At 42.1% G+C, this 15,358-nt stretch overlaps 2 protein-coding genes across 2 annotated transcripts in view; one reads left to right on the forward strand and one right to left on the reverse strand.

Annotated features, from left to right (window-relative positions):
- Positions 1-683: 683 nt before the first annotated feature.
- The window catches only part of LOC307047034 (uncharacterized protein), a 38,602-nt gene continuing 23,927 nt past the window's right edge, over positions 684-15,358 (reverse strand). The window contains exon 8 of the mRNA XM_079693738.1: positions 684-1,558. Coding sequence (XP_079549864.1) covers positions 1,518-1,558 — 41 coding nt within the window. The 3' untranslated portion in view covers positions 684-1,517. The remainder of the gene's footprint in view (positions 1,559-15,358) is intronic.
- On the forward strand, positions 8,597-12,163 carry LOC307047032 (E3 SUMO-protein ligase ZBED1-like). Its single transcript, XM_079693735.1, has 2 exons — positions 8,597-10,965; positions 11,237-12,163. The coding sequence occupies exons 1-2, from the start codon at positions 9,991-9,993 to the stop codon at positions 12,134-12,136; spliced, it is 1,875 nt and encodes a 624-aa protein (XP_079549861.1). The 5' UTR covers positions 8,597-9,990; the 3' UTR covers positions 12,137-12,163.

The following is a 15,358-nucleotide window of genomic DNA, read 5'->3' on the forward strand; positions in this document are numbered from 1 at the left end:
AGAGAGGGCCCTGGCGGCTCGCCACTGCTGCCGACCAACTGGAGCACGCTGTGGTTAAGGTCCAAACGTCCGATGAGAGTTGGACGCCCCTGACGACATCCTGTCCTGGCCCAAAGCCACAGTCAAAGGATATAGTAAGACTGAAGGTTCTAGCATTATATGTATTAACAGTATCAATAACAGCTGGTAAAGGTGTTTGTATCTACTTGATATACTGCTGCTGGATATCTTAACCTATAATTATATGAAATGTATATTAAATAATTGACTTTTTGTTGTATTAGCTACTCATCTGAATCTGTAGAGTGACTTAAACTGTCAGATAAATGTAGTGAGTAAAAAGTACAATATTGGCTTTTAAAACGAAGTGGAGTTGAAGTACAAAGCATGAAATGGAAATATTCCATAAAGTACAAGTACCTCAACATTGTACTTAAGTACAGTCAGTACTTGAGTTAATGTACTTAGTTACTTCCCATCTCTGCTTGCACATGGTAAATAACTATATCTCATAATTCATTATTAATTAAATAATACCTACATTTTACTTTAACTGCCGTTACTGCCATCTAGAGCTCTTGAATTGCGATTATTAGTTATACGTATTAATGATATGTATATAATGGGGAAAAAGCACATCTTATCATTTAATATTCATATTAACAGATGTAATATTGCACCCGACCATCCCATTCTGCCAGATTGTCAGGGGTTCAGACATTCTGACAAAGGGCTTGTCAGCTCTGACTGTTAAAGTCAAAAGAGAACTGAGACCACCGGGTTTAATTTACCAACACACCATCACTGACACCCAGCATCACACAATTATAATCACTAATTTGTGCATATAAATAAGATTTTCTGGCCACATAATGGTTTTTTCACTGTCTGTTTCAGTCTTGTTGTATTTGACCCCTCACATGTCCCCTGTTAACAGTGTACTTTCTCACAGTGAGCAACCTTCTCTAAAAACTGATGGCTACTACCGCTAACACTTACCTTTAACTAAAACAATTGCAAGTGATTCATTTTTTCTCCGAAAGACAGATGATCTATTAAACAAATCAACATATATATAACATATTTTCTAACTTAAAACATGTAAAGGCTCTTTAGTGCTGGCAATTTGTCCAACTAGTAATCCCTATAACAAACAGTAGTATAGCACATGTGTCAGATTGTCATATTATTGATCTCAAACCTATAAAGAGCCATATTTGAGGTTCTCCTCCTCTATGTATCACTCTCTCTCCTTCTGTTATCCTACATGTGCTGCTTTGTCTCTTTCTGAAGGACACAGACCACAGCTTGCTCCTCCGTCAGGTCACTGTAGGCTGCATGCAAAGCACTCAGGGCAGGGACCCGTAGTGAGTCACCAATCACTCTGTGTTGTTTTTGGAAGGGGGGGGGGGAATTAAATAGATAGTGGGAAGGTCAAAGTCCATCCTATCATCTGCCGCTCTGTCCCTCCGAGCCTTTATCCGTTGCTGTGAGTGTGCACTGACTGACGTCTTCGCTCAGCGGTCAGGTCCTGGCAGCCATGCCGCAGCTTCACCACCTGATACACAACCAACAATACAACAACATAAACAGGGGGGCTCAATGATTCCAAACCTATAGCAGCCCTATCAGCCATCCATCCATCCGCCCAATCCTGCCTCAGCCGGCTGGTTGACTTTGTGCTGGTCACTCTTCACCACCAGCAGTACTGACAGCTGTCCTTTGTTGGGAGGAAAGTCAGGCTGAACTGCAGGCGAAGTCATCCTATTAGTCCGATCGATTGTGGCCTGGTTGTGTGACGAGCTGCCTTAGCTGAACAACAGCTATGTTTAATACAATGAGGTCCCTGCTGGAGAAGTGTTCCCAACCTTGTTATCTGATGTACCCTGCGCGGGGGGGACAACAGGAGCCAGTACCCATGTTACACTGAGCTTTCACCCCTCTGTGGCCTCCGTTGTCTGCTACAGACTGTGCTATATCTTGGGAAACTGAAAATAAGTGACTTAACTAAAATAGTTTCAAATCAGATCAAATCATAGCACATTTATAAACGATTTTTGGTCGAGCCAAAGTGCTGTACATATATAATAAAAATAGCCTACAGTAGAGACACTTTACAGCAAATACAACAGCACAGATTGTTCAGAATATCAGTATGAGAAAAACGACACCCTCTATCCTTAGACCCTCACATCGTACAAGGAAAAACTTCCAGGGAAAACCCACAGTTTTAAAGGGGGGAAAAAATGGGAGAAACCTCAGGGAGAGCAACAGAGGAGGGATCCCTCTCCCAGGACGGACAGACGTGCAATAGATGCCGTGTGTAAATCGAAGAGATAATACATTATACAGCATATAGACCGAATGTTAGAAAATGCATGTTTCTGTAATAAGAAGATGAATCCACGAGGATGTCAGCTACAATCCTGTGTAAGCCATCAGGGAAGCAGCATGACGAGACCCAAGGGAGGACCGCAGAGACAGGTTCAGCCACGACCCGAAGTCCAAGACTTAATCCAGAACTCAGGATAGAGGATCCAAGACACAGGACTACAGCAAGAGGATCAGCCTCAACTCAAGATCCCGGCGTAGATATAGATACAAAACAAGAAAAAAGATTTGGCCGGGTTAATCGGAACAAGAGAATACACAGACACAGACAGAGAGGGAAAAGGTCATTGGATAAAAGTTATTCTTGATAACCCTCTAGAAAGATCTCATGAACTTCCCCACTCAATCTATCAGGACCAGAGCAGTTCTACTAGATATAGGATAAGAAACAGAGATAGGGAGCACAACAACCTATCTCTTCAGTTTCTAAGTCTACATCAATTAAATTGAACAAAAATATAAACGCAACACTTTTGTTTTTGCTCCCATTTTTCATGAGATGAACTCAAAGATCTAAAACATTTTCTACATACACAAAATAACCATTTCTCTCAAATATTGTTCACAAATCTGAAAAAATCTGTGAGAGTGAGCACTTCTCCTTTGCCGAGATAATCCATCCCACCTCACAGGTGTGGCATATCAAGATGCTGATTAGACAGCATGATTATTATTGCACAGGTGTGCCTTAGGATGGCCACAATAAAAGGCCACTCTGAAACGTGCATTTTTGCTTTATTGGGGGGGTCCAAAAACAAGTCAGTATCTGGTGTGAGGGTTAGGATTAGGGTTAGGGTTAGGGTTAGGTTTTTGTGTTGAATTGAGGTTTTGTGTTCTCGCTTGAGAATAAGTTGCACGGGCCTAAGGATCTGTGGATGGGTGTGTGTGTGTTATTTGACATAAGGTCAAATATGAGTTTTTAAAGGTGTTTGGACTAATTCTGGAAAGTGTGTGTGTTTATGACTGGTTGTAGGCTGAGGGGATCCTGGGCTATAATCCTCAGAGAAGTCAACAGAAGAATGGGATTCTATGTCCCAGTGGGTGGCGCAACTGGAGCCAGAGCCTAACTCTGGCGGTGAGCTGGTCTTGGTAGGGGGAACCAAAAGGGGAAGTAAGAGATAGTGTGTGTGCTCGTGACTGGTTGTAGGCTGAGGGGATCCTGGGCAAAGATCCTCAGAGAAGGCAACAGAAGAATGGGATTCTATGTCCCAGTGGGTGGCACAGCTGGAGCCAGAGTCATGTACTTGAGGCGAGCTGGGCCCCGCAGAGGGCCGGCCGGACAACGGGATCCCAGCTGAGGGATCAAGGGAGGGGTCAGAGTGGGTTTCTAAGTGGTTAAGTGTGACCTTCTTAGTCCCTTTCATCATAGACCCTCCCTGATTTTGGGCTCGGTCTGAGGAGACCCGTCGACCGGCCGAGCCCGACCGAAGACCAGCATCGCCTGTAGGAGGGAGACACAGGTGAGAGGTGATGTTAGGACGATAGGTTCTGGGGGAGCAGTGTGTCTTTCTGGTCAGCTGGAGAGGGGGGGATGGGCAGGGAGGGGAGGGGAGGCTCCAGGATGGGAGTAATCAGAGAAAAGTGCTTAGGTTTAGGGCTGGGGAGAAGGTGAGGCCTCCAAAATAGCTGTTGAGGAGACCTGGGTACCTTAGGTTCAGGAGGGTGGATGGGGTTGGGATAAGAACCCTGGTTCGGGTGGGCAGGCTTCGGGTCCAAGGGGAGAGGTGGGGGAAGGGGTGGAGAGGGGAGGGGGGGAGGAGGAGACTCCTGGATGGGAGTATTGGGGGAGGGGTCCTTAGGTTTAGGGCTGGGGAGAAGGGGAGGGCTCCAGAAGGACTGTTGAGGACACCTGGGTCCTTTAGGTTTAGGATAAGGGGGAGGGGGAGGCTCTCTCAACAGTGGCTGAGAGGCCTGGAGGGGTTTGGGGTTGAGAACAGGTTTAGAATAAGAACCCTGAGTAGGGTAGGGTTACTTATGGTCAGGGTGGGGGGTGAGGTTGTAGTATGTGCCCCGGGTGGGGTGGGGGGTCCTAGGATACGGGGAAGGGGTGGGGAGGTAGGAGGGGGAGGAGGGGTTCAAAGAGGTGTTTACAGTTGTTACCGTTTCTGTGGTCAGTCTGGGTCCATACCGCTTTCTCGCCCACCCTGTGGCAATCTGGAAGGCTAAGGGGTTAAAGGGGGAGGATGTGGGTGTATGTAATGTGTTTCTGTAATGTTGTTGTAATATTAGCATGTTCGTGTGCATCCAGTTTATTGTGTTTGCATGTATCTGTGTATGTGTGTATTCAGTGGGGGTGGATGGTTTAATAAATGCCGAGTTAGGGTTAGGGCAGGGGTCTGCAACCTTTTTGACCAAAAGAGCCATTTTGCTCCTTTTTCCAAAACATTTTTTTGTCTGGAGCCGCAAAACATATTTCATAGCTTGATAGCTAATAAAGTTGTATTTATTGTTATATCAGACAAAAACTACAGTCTTTTTGCATTTATTAGGCTATTTATTACATTATATAAAACTGTTAACCTCTAATAAGAAACAAAGAACTCCTATAAGGATAATTAAAAATAATACACAGGCCTACTTTAAAATAAATTAAACACAGCACTTGGGGAGTCCTCTGCACATTTGAAGGAAAAAAATATATAATTAAAATGGGCCTATTTTGAAATAAATAAAACATATAGCTGCACCCTAAAAAGAGTTGAAGGTAGGGTAGGTAAGAATGGAGAAACCAGCTCGAGTGCGCTAGAATTTGAAAATACACAACAGGAAAAAATATGCCTCTTCCTTCAGACTTCCTCACAGAGCCCCCCCCTCCAACACACACGAACGCGCATGACCAATGAGAACACGAGATAAGTTTGTGCACAGATGGAAGGCTGACAGGCAGGTAGGCCATCCAGTTATTTTAGCCGGACCGGCTAAAATGATTGGTCGTGCTTTTTACAGGGCTGCGGCTTCCAGAAATTAATTTTTGTATGTATTTATTGTCAAAGCATTTAATATATTCATTGCTATCGGGACATTAAGAGCATTCCATGGTATATAACAAAAAGTGTTTTCTGAAATAAATTACATACCCCATTGAATTATGACTGAAGATTGTCAGCTGTCTTCCTCTCCCTTGTTGTTCCTCGATAGTAAAGGCTGCAGCACCGTTGACAACTTCTCTTCATATCAAACATACCGGTAAACCGGCATCGTTTGCTGTGAAAGCAGATAACTCTGTCCACGCAGAATTAAATCCTGTGTTCCTCCGATACTTTTCTTTGATTTATCCATTGTTCGCTCATCGAGCCGGGGGTCAGGTTATTCGCCTCCAAGAAAAGGCGCTGGCACGGGACCGTAGCAGGATGTGACACATATTTTAGTTAACCTAATTAAAACCGTTTTGTTTTTTATTTATGTGTCACATTATCACCTCAAAATACAAGATACGAAACATTTTCAACCATGCAACAAAATATAAATAGCCCTATAAATACTTTTATTTTATTTCCTTATTATTTTTGTCTAAGCTCAAGGGTTATGGCTAGAAAGGATCCGTCTAGTGTAAATATGACGTCACGTTCTCGTTGTAACTCTCGTTGTAATCGGAGCGGCTCGGAAACACATCTACAACAGTAACATGATGCAACATACACATTAATGCAGCAGCAATATTAATAGAGAAACATCAGACTTAATAGTAAAACACTGCAAGGGAACATTTTATTGCACCAGGAGCTATCTTGGGACTTTTACTGCGACAACGTTGACTTGCCTGTGAATAAAAAATAAACCATAGTGTTGGTGATCTACAGTGTTGTCATTCTTCTTTGAACACCAACAAGACCGCTAACAACCTATTTCAACAATCACACTCCCTGTCATTGACATAATTAATAGATAGTTTAGCTTCTCACCATCATTTGCTGTGGCCAACTGATGTTAACGATCGTAACTGAAAAGGCTGCCTGCCAAACGTAAACATTCAGCCGACAAACTCTCGCGAGAGTTTTACACTAGACGGATCCTTTCTAGCCATAATCAAGCTCAAGGGAGCCAGAGCAGAGGGCTTAAAGGGCCGCATGCGGCTCGAGGGCCGCGGGTTGCCGACCCCTGGATAATGTTGTGAATTGAGTGGCCCATGGTGGTGGTGGGGTTATGGTATGGGCAGGCGTATGTTATGGACGATGAACACAGTCCACTCATCACAACATTTTAACTGAATGAGTTTGTTTCACTCTTAGACCAGCAGGGGTACCAAATCTATGCAGACTGCTGCAATAAGTACATTAATTAACTGTCTCATCGATGTTTGTCTGAATTAATATGGTAATATTAACAATCATATTATTCCTATCAGCTGTCAATCACTGTTATAATTCACAGATTGAGTGTTATTGTTAAATAAACTATATTCTTTGGAGGAGTTAATGATGAATGTTCCTTCCTTGAAAGACAAGTAATTACTATCATAAATCAAAAGAATCAAAAGAACAGTTCAGCGCACCACAACTTCATTGCAAAGTTACAACCTTGACTTTACATCAGAAAGAACAAACATTAAAGAAGTGACTAACTGCATCAGTTAGGGTTAAAAAAACGTGTATTCAGCTAAAACATATACATTGCTGCAGTTATTATCCAGTGGAAAGTCCTTACCTACTGGCCTAGTTAAATCAAAGTGGTTATTTTGTTTTGACTGGGCTGTGTAGTTTTACACATTGTCTTATTTGACTTTCTCAGGACTTCAAATAGTTTTTTGGGGGCAGAACCCCGCAAAGAAGAAAAATATTATACACACGTAAGGTCATCATCTTGACAGTTTATTATTCTCATCGACTCATCCGTGAGCAGAGCATCAAGTTGGCATGCCTATTACAGCTGAATGCGGCGATTACCATCTTGTTCAGGAAAACGCCTCATAAAATGAGTAAGATCCAAAGCTTTAGTGGGTTTTGATTCAATGCTGAGTACAGCCAAACTTGACAGTCTCTTCTCGGTCATTGTAGATCGCAAACAGTGGCGGCGCCAGAGTATTTGTGTTGGGTAATCTATGGTAGGGCTAACCCATACAGTGGTGAGGCTCAAGTCAGTATTTGCATTGTAATTACATACATGCTCCCCTTGACAGTGAAATGCCACGCGTGAGGTTTAGATTATTTCCCTGTCTCAATCCAAATTGAACTGTATGAAATAAAAAGGCACATTTGTCTTGTCTTGTAGTAAATAAAAAGGGCGACCTGGAGCCAATCCTGCAATTTCCCCACAGGGGAAAGAGTTGACATGCTGAAAACCCAACCCCTGCAGGGGGGTCAGGAGATTTTTTGACATACTAACATAAAATACACATTCTGGTACTCTCTTGAGAAGAAAAAATAAATAAATCTATTACTACACGACATATCTAAAAAAATTAATGCCATTTTAGTTTTTTGTTTCTCAGTCGGGACTTCCTGCAACAACACCACGCCATTATCTTGATTCTGATTGGCCAGAAGACATTATCAAAGATGTTCTATTGAGAAGACGATCACTACGTGACAAAAGTTTTCAAATCCGTTTCTAGTCTTCGTTATTTCCAGACAAGTGGCTACTGAAATCAATCTTACTAGCTGCTGTCTGTGCAATTTACTCCGCGCGAGTTGGCAGACTTTATTTTGCTTACTTTAACATCATTTTTCATGGTGGGGCTAAGCCATTTATTGGTATGGCTGTAGCCTACCCCAGCCATACCATGACCCTGACCGCAAATACCTCATTCCTTCTGTCTACTTGGATCCGAAATGCTTGTCGTTTTGCGCTGTCCCCCGTTCAAATGAAATCGCCGCCAATCATATTTCCCGGCTCGCGGCAGGGCCGGGGGGGGGGGGGTTACAAGGCTTGCGTTTTGTGCTGTATTCATTTGCACTCCGACATTAGAGCTTTTCTCTCATAAATGTCCGATGAGCCACAACTTTTCTTTCGAAACAAAGCTGCCAACTGGGGTGGCAGCTGGGGTGGCAAGGCATTTTTCTGAGGTGGCAGCTCCCACCCCGTAGAACCGCCACTGCCTCCCAGACCCTACGATATTTGATTTCATGGTAAAGAATGATACATTTAAAAGTAATTTGGTTAGACAGTTAACATTCACAAATAGAAAGGGTGAAAGAAAGGGTCCAAAAGGGTCGGATGATTCAGACAAATTAAAGATAGATCTTGCGACCCTGTGGTCCCGGAGGGGTTGGATCAGAGCTGGCTACCTCTGTGTATTCCCTTTGATAAGTTAACACCCTGAGACGTGCTGAAGAGCACTTCTGATGAGGGAAAGTGTTTGCTAATCAGTGTATAGGTCAGCATGTAACAGAATCTGTTTTGGCCAGTGGGAAGGGGCTGCGCTTTGATCAAGGGGGAGTATTCTGTTTGAACATGTAATTTGGCTCAGGACAGTAGAACTTCTTGGGGACAAACAGCCCAGACTGGGCATCTGTGGGGTTCATATTGTGATGTTTAAGGGAATTGGTTGATGGCCCAGACCAAGACTTCTCAAATTATTTCATATCAAACCCTCACTCGCTCTGATTCAGTCCCAAAGAGCCAACAGTCAGTTGAGTACATTTTAAAACTGATTGATGTTGGAGCACTAACTTTAGAATAAGGCCTGCCAATTCAGAATACTATTGGAGAAAAGACATCTCCTGATACCTAGATTATCTTATTTACGGTTTCTGAACCCTGTCTGGTTTATGTTGTTTATGTGGATTTTTGCAAAAATAACCTTGCTCTGCTGTTGCCCATCAGACTCAAAATGAAAAAATCAGGACTAGATTACTTAGCTAGGGCACTTGCTTGGGCATTTAAAAAACAAAAACATTATTTTTTATTTTGTTTCTTTTATTGTTTTGTTTATTAATATTATTTTGTTATTGTTTTTCCTTTAGGTGTCTATATGTTGTAACATTACATTGTTTTATGTTATACAAATCTTATTGTAGAGGAAACTTCATATTACATATTCCTGTAACAATTCCATGATAGAAGCATTACGAAAATAAACAGTGTTTTCCTAATTGAAGATACTGTTTTAATTGTATTAATAAGTGATAGTAAAGTAACAATAATTAGAATAAGAATTATTTTTTTATGAGCTGAAGTCAGAATTTAAGGAAAAAAGTCCAATGATAGAACGTAATGATGAGGATAAAATATGTTTCTTTGTTGTTTTGATAGCCAACATGTAACTCTGCGGACCTTACGGCCTTACTGCCTAGGATAGCTTCACATACCGGTGTTAAACATGGCGCTAGGCCTGTCGCGATAATCGATAAATTGACTTATCGTGCGATAAATAAAAAGGGACTCGATAACTTTTCTGAGCTCGATAAATTGGCGTTTACATAAGGATGTGACCAGAATTTTCGCCAGGCGCGCTGTGGCTGCCGGCCACACGCGTCCGCATTGCTTCTGCCGGCCTGGCGAGCTGCGAGGGGCGGGGCTCACACACAGAGCCAGGTCAGGAGTCAGACACTCCACGTGCACGTGCAGCAGTGTAGCAGCATGATCTAGCATCCACATTAATAATATAGCGAGACAAGCAGGAGACAACGTGTGACTTACTCGAGGGGAATTTAAATAGAAATGGAATTGGTTACAAAACCTAATTCCACATCTCCGGTGTGGGAGTATTTCGGATTCAAACCAAATGAACGAGGCCAACCTACGGATATTAATGAGCCGGTGTGTCGCATTTGTTTGAAAAAGGTAGCAACAAAAGCTAGCAATACCACAAATCTCAAACTGCACTTGAAACACAACCACCCCATTCCGTTTTTCCAGCTGGGAGCAAAGACGGCAGCTGGAGATGGAGAGCCCCCACCTTCCCGACATTCTGCAATAACCGATGCATTTGCCCGTCAAGGCAAATACAAACGCGATAGCACAAAATGGCTCACGCTCACAGACAGCGTAAGCCGCTTCATAGCCAAAGAGATGCAGCCATTTAACATAGTTGAAAAAAAAGCATTTCAAGAAATGTTGCAAACTTTTGACAAGCAGTACGAACTGCCGAAAAAAACCTTCATCTCCCAAACTGCCATTCCAAGTCTATACAACCAGGTGAAAGACAAAGTTCTGAAAGAGTTAAAAGACATCTCTTTTTACTCTGCAACTACCGATATGTGGTCAAGCTCTAATATGACACCATACATGAGCTTAACCGTGCATTACATTACAGATGACTGGACTCTGCAGTCGAAGTGTTTAGAGACCAGGTACATACCGGACAACCACACTGCTAACATACTTGCAGAAAACCTGCAGTTTGCTTTAGCAGACTGGGCACTGGAGGAGAGCAAACTTGCCTGTATAACCACAGACAATGGTGCTAACATTGTGGCTGCAATACACCAACTCGGATTGCCATGGCTCAACTGCTTTGGCCACAACCTCCATTTGGCTGTGTCTCATGGTTTGGACAGTGACAAGGATCGCACAGCACGTGCCATGGGAGTGTGTAGGAATCTTGTAAACACCTTCAACCTCAGCTGGCTAAAGAAGAGAGACCTGAGAAAGGCACAGACTGAAGCCAATCTCCCCCAACACAGTCTAATACTGGTGAGTGATGGATAAATCATTGATAGTTGTGTTAATATTTAACAAAAAATATGTTAAAGGTTCATTTAAGATTAAATAAAGAGTTCTTATTTTTAATTTGTGAATTACATATGGACCTGTAATGTTCTTTCATTAGCATGTATTAGATCGTTGGTTACATTATAATAACATGTACAATTATTTGTGATAAATAATGGAAATGGGAAAAGTAGTATTTGTTTAATTATGTTGATTTAGACTAATGAAAAATAACATGTTATCTTTCCCACAGGATGTCGCCACACGATGGGGAACAAAGCAAAAGATGATAGAGAGGGTGCTGGAGCAACTCCCAGCCATAAGACGTGTCCTCGTTGAGGATCGAAAACATGGCCACCTGACCCCAACCTGGCAGGATGTTTCTGTGTTAGAATCCATAAATGCAGCAATGAAGCCAGTGGCTGATTTCACAGATGTGCTATCAGCGGAAAAACATGTCACAGCGTCCTCAGTTAAGCCTGTGTTGGAACTACTAAAAGGTGAACTTTTATCACCAGGCCCCGATGACACTGAACTCACAGAAAACATAAAGAGCAACATGTGCAGGGTATTGGCACAGAAATACAGCCCACCAAACATCCAGCTCTTGTTGACCAAGGCCACCGTCTTGGATCCGAGGTATCGTGGTAGCATGGAGGATGCAGAAGTCTTGGATGATGTCAGGCAACAGCTTGTGCAAGAGCTACTGGACATGAAAGAGCAACAAGGAAGCAGAGAAGGTGCCAGCAGCGAAGAGAGCTGCAGTAAAGCTGCAGGAGGAAATGATGAACCTCCACCAGCACCTGCCAGGAAGAAGAGGCTGAGTGACCTTCTACAGAACAGAAAAGCCCAATTAACCACAAGTCAGCCCCAGGCTGTGCTCCCAAAAAGAGTACTTGTTGATTTAGAGCTGACAAAGTTCCTCCAGGAAGAAGCAGTTGATGCATCATCCGATCCCTTGATGTGGTGGCGTGATAATCAGAGGAGATTTCCTTTAATGGCCAAGTTAGCAAAAAAATACATGTGCATTTGTGCAACAAGCACTAGCTCAGAGAGAATGTTCAGCACAGCTGGCAACATTGCTACCCCAGAGAGATCCTGCCTTAAGCCCCACAAGGTAAACATGTTGGTGTTCCTTGCTCGGAATCTTTGATTTATAGATTTGGATATGGCCTATTGAGGCATCTGGATATTTGTATGGACATTGACCTGTACACTTGAATTTTGTTTTAAGGAGTTTTTTTTGCTTGTCTGCTCATATTTATTTATTTATTTATTTATATATATAATATATATATATATATATATATATATACTGTTACTTTATTTATTTTACATTTTTTTTACTACTGCATTTTAAAATGCAATTGCCTGTTTTGGCCACAAGAGCTCTGTTTTCAAGCCTGAGTCTATTTAATGTATTGTTTTGGTTGTGTGTGATTTATTTAATTATTTTAATTTATTTGTTTTTATTATATATCATTTATATATTTCAATATTATTTCACATTTAATTTGCAATGTTCAATAAAAGGTTCTCTTTGAAAGGTTGTACTTGAATTATTATTATATATTATCATTATGTCAGTGGTCTAAAATGGTCTTACAACGGTCGACAATATTATCGTTTATCGCAATAATTTCCAGGAAAATTTATCGTCCAACAAAATTAATTATCGTGACAGGCCTACATGGCACCACCTGTTGGATTTTCTGTCTCTCACTCTGATACTCACATCTGCATATACAGGACTGTCTCAGAAAATTAGAATATTGTGATAAAGTTCTTTATTTTCTGTAATGCAATTAAAAAAACAAAAATGTCATACATTCTGGATTCATTACAAATCAACTGAAATATTGCAAGCCTTTTATTATTTTAATATTGCTGATTATGGCATACAGCTTAAGAAAACTCAAATATCCTATCTCTAAATATTAGAATATCATGAAAAAGTATACTAGTAGGGTGTTCAACGAATCACTTGAATCGTCTAATTAACTCGAAACACCTGCAAGGGTTTCCTGAGCCTTGAAAAACACTCAGCTTGGTTCAGTAAACTAAATCACAAGTATGGGGAAGACTGCTGATCTGACTGCTGTCCAGAGGACCGTCATTGACACCCTCCATCAGGAGGGTAAAACACAAAAAGAAATTTCTCAAAGAGCAAGCTGTTCACAGAGTGCAGTTTCAAAGCACATCCACAAAAAGTCTGTTGGAAGGGGGAAATGTGGCAGGAAACGCTGCACAACCAAGAGAGATGACCGCAGCCTTAGCTGCATTGTGAAGAAGAGTCGCTTCCAGAATTTGGGGGATCTTCAAAGACAGTGGACTGAAGCTGGAGTCCAGGTATCAAAAGTCATTGTTCACAGACGTGTCCGGGAAATGGGCTACAATAGCCGTATTCCCATGGTCAAGCCACTTCTGAACTCAAGACAACGGAAGAGGCGTCTGACTTGGGCTAAGGAAAGGAAGCACTGGACAGTTGCACAGTGGTCCAAAGTCCTCTTTTCAGACGAAAGCAAGTTTTGTATTTCATTTGGAAGTCAAGGCGCCAGAGTCTGGAGAAAGGCTGGAGAGGAGCAAAATCCAAGTTGCTTGAAATCCAGTGTGAAGTTCCCACAGTCAGCGATGGTTTGGGGAGCCATGTCAGCTGCTGGTGTTGGTCCACTGTGTTTCATCAAGCCCAGAGTAAATGCAGCTGTGTACCAAGAGATTTTAGAGCACTACATGCTTCCGTCTGCTGAAAAGCTCTATGGAGATGAGGAATTCATTTTCCAGCATGATCTGGCACCTGCCCACAGTGCCAAAACCACCAGTAACTGGTGTACTGACCATGGCATTACTGTCCTCGATTGGCCTGGAAATTCCCCTGACCTGAACCCCATAGAGAATATGTGGGGTATTGTGAAGAAGAAGCTGAAAGACACCAGACCCAACAATGCTAATGAGCTAAAGGCCGCTATTGAAGCATCCTGGGCATCCATAACACCTCAGCAATGCCACAGGCTGATTGCCTCCATGCCACGCCGCATTGATGCAGTAATCCGTGCAAAAGGATTCCCAACCAAGTACTGAGTGCATTAATGGACATTTTCAAATGTTTGATTGTGTTTTGCTGTTATAAATATTTTTTTTTTACTTGGTCTGAGGAACTATTCTAATTTTTTGAGATAGGATTTTTGAGTTTTCTTAAGCTGTATGCCATAATCAGCAATATTAAAATAATAAAAGGCTTGCAATATTTCAGTTGATTTGTAATGAATCCAGAATGTATGACATTTTTGTTTTTTTAATTGCATTACAGAAAATAAAGAACTTTATCACAATATTCTAATTTTCTGAGACAGTCCTGTATGGTAGGCCCATCACTGACAAAATGGGTTCCCAAACTCCTGGCCCTGATAAAAACACTAACACACACTCCAAGTATCTTCTATTAATAGGCGTCTCATTGAAATGTTGCAACAGTTTCTTGACTGGGCTGGGAGGGCTGACAGTGCCGGTCAGCCCCCACCAGACCTCACCTGTACCGGGGGCAGAGGGACCCAGCTGAGTGATTAGAGAGCTCTCTGCTCATTGGTTAGCCAGTGTGACAGGCCCGGCAGCTCCCCTAATTTGGACAGCCCGTTGTCAACACTGTGTGGAGACTCATTCAAACACTGCAGACATTACCATTGCAGGATAAGGGATGTCCTATTTGACAAATGTTTAAATGCAATAGTGGCAAGGGCCATCTGTAAATCCCAAAAGAAAAAAACATCTCTTCTTCTGCCCCTCACTTCTGAAGTGATGGTGCCCTTCCACCTTTCCTTCTCCCTGTCATACTCCCATTGGCCTGGCCTGTAGGCAGAGCTGCTGAATGATGGAATTTGGAGGCTTGGTGGAGTCGGGCCACAGAAGCAAGAGCTGTCTTAACCTGCTTCTGTCTGCAAGGCAAGGCAAGGCAAGGCAATTTTATTTATATAGCACCTTTCAGCACGCGACAATTCAAAGTGCTTTACAAAATAAAAACAAAAGACATTTAAGAATAAATACAGCATAAACATATTATGAAATGTTTTAGCTCTATGAAACCTGATGTACTTATATGATTCTGTTTTCTTCAAGTTTGTACTTTGTTGGTCGAACGCACTTATTGTAAGTCGCTTTGGATAAAAGCGTCAGCTAAATGCAATGTAATGTAATGTAATTAAATGGCATTTAAAAACAGGCATAAAAAAGCAAAGATAATGAAATAAATAAATAAACACAGCAGGTACAGCATACATGAATAAAAGGCATACTGCACTGCAGTGTGAGTATGAACAGCTCAATTAAAAGCAGCGGCAAATAGATATGTTTTTAGCCTGGATTTGAAAATAGGAAGTGTTTC

The sequence above is a fragment of the Notothenia rossii genome (genome assembly GCF_949606895.1).
Source record: "Notothenia rossii genome assembly, chromosome: 7".
Lineage (NCBI taxonomy): Eukaryota > Metazoa > Chordata > Actinopteri > Perciformes > Nototheniidae > Notothenia > Notothenia rossii.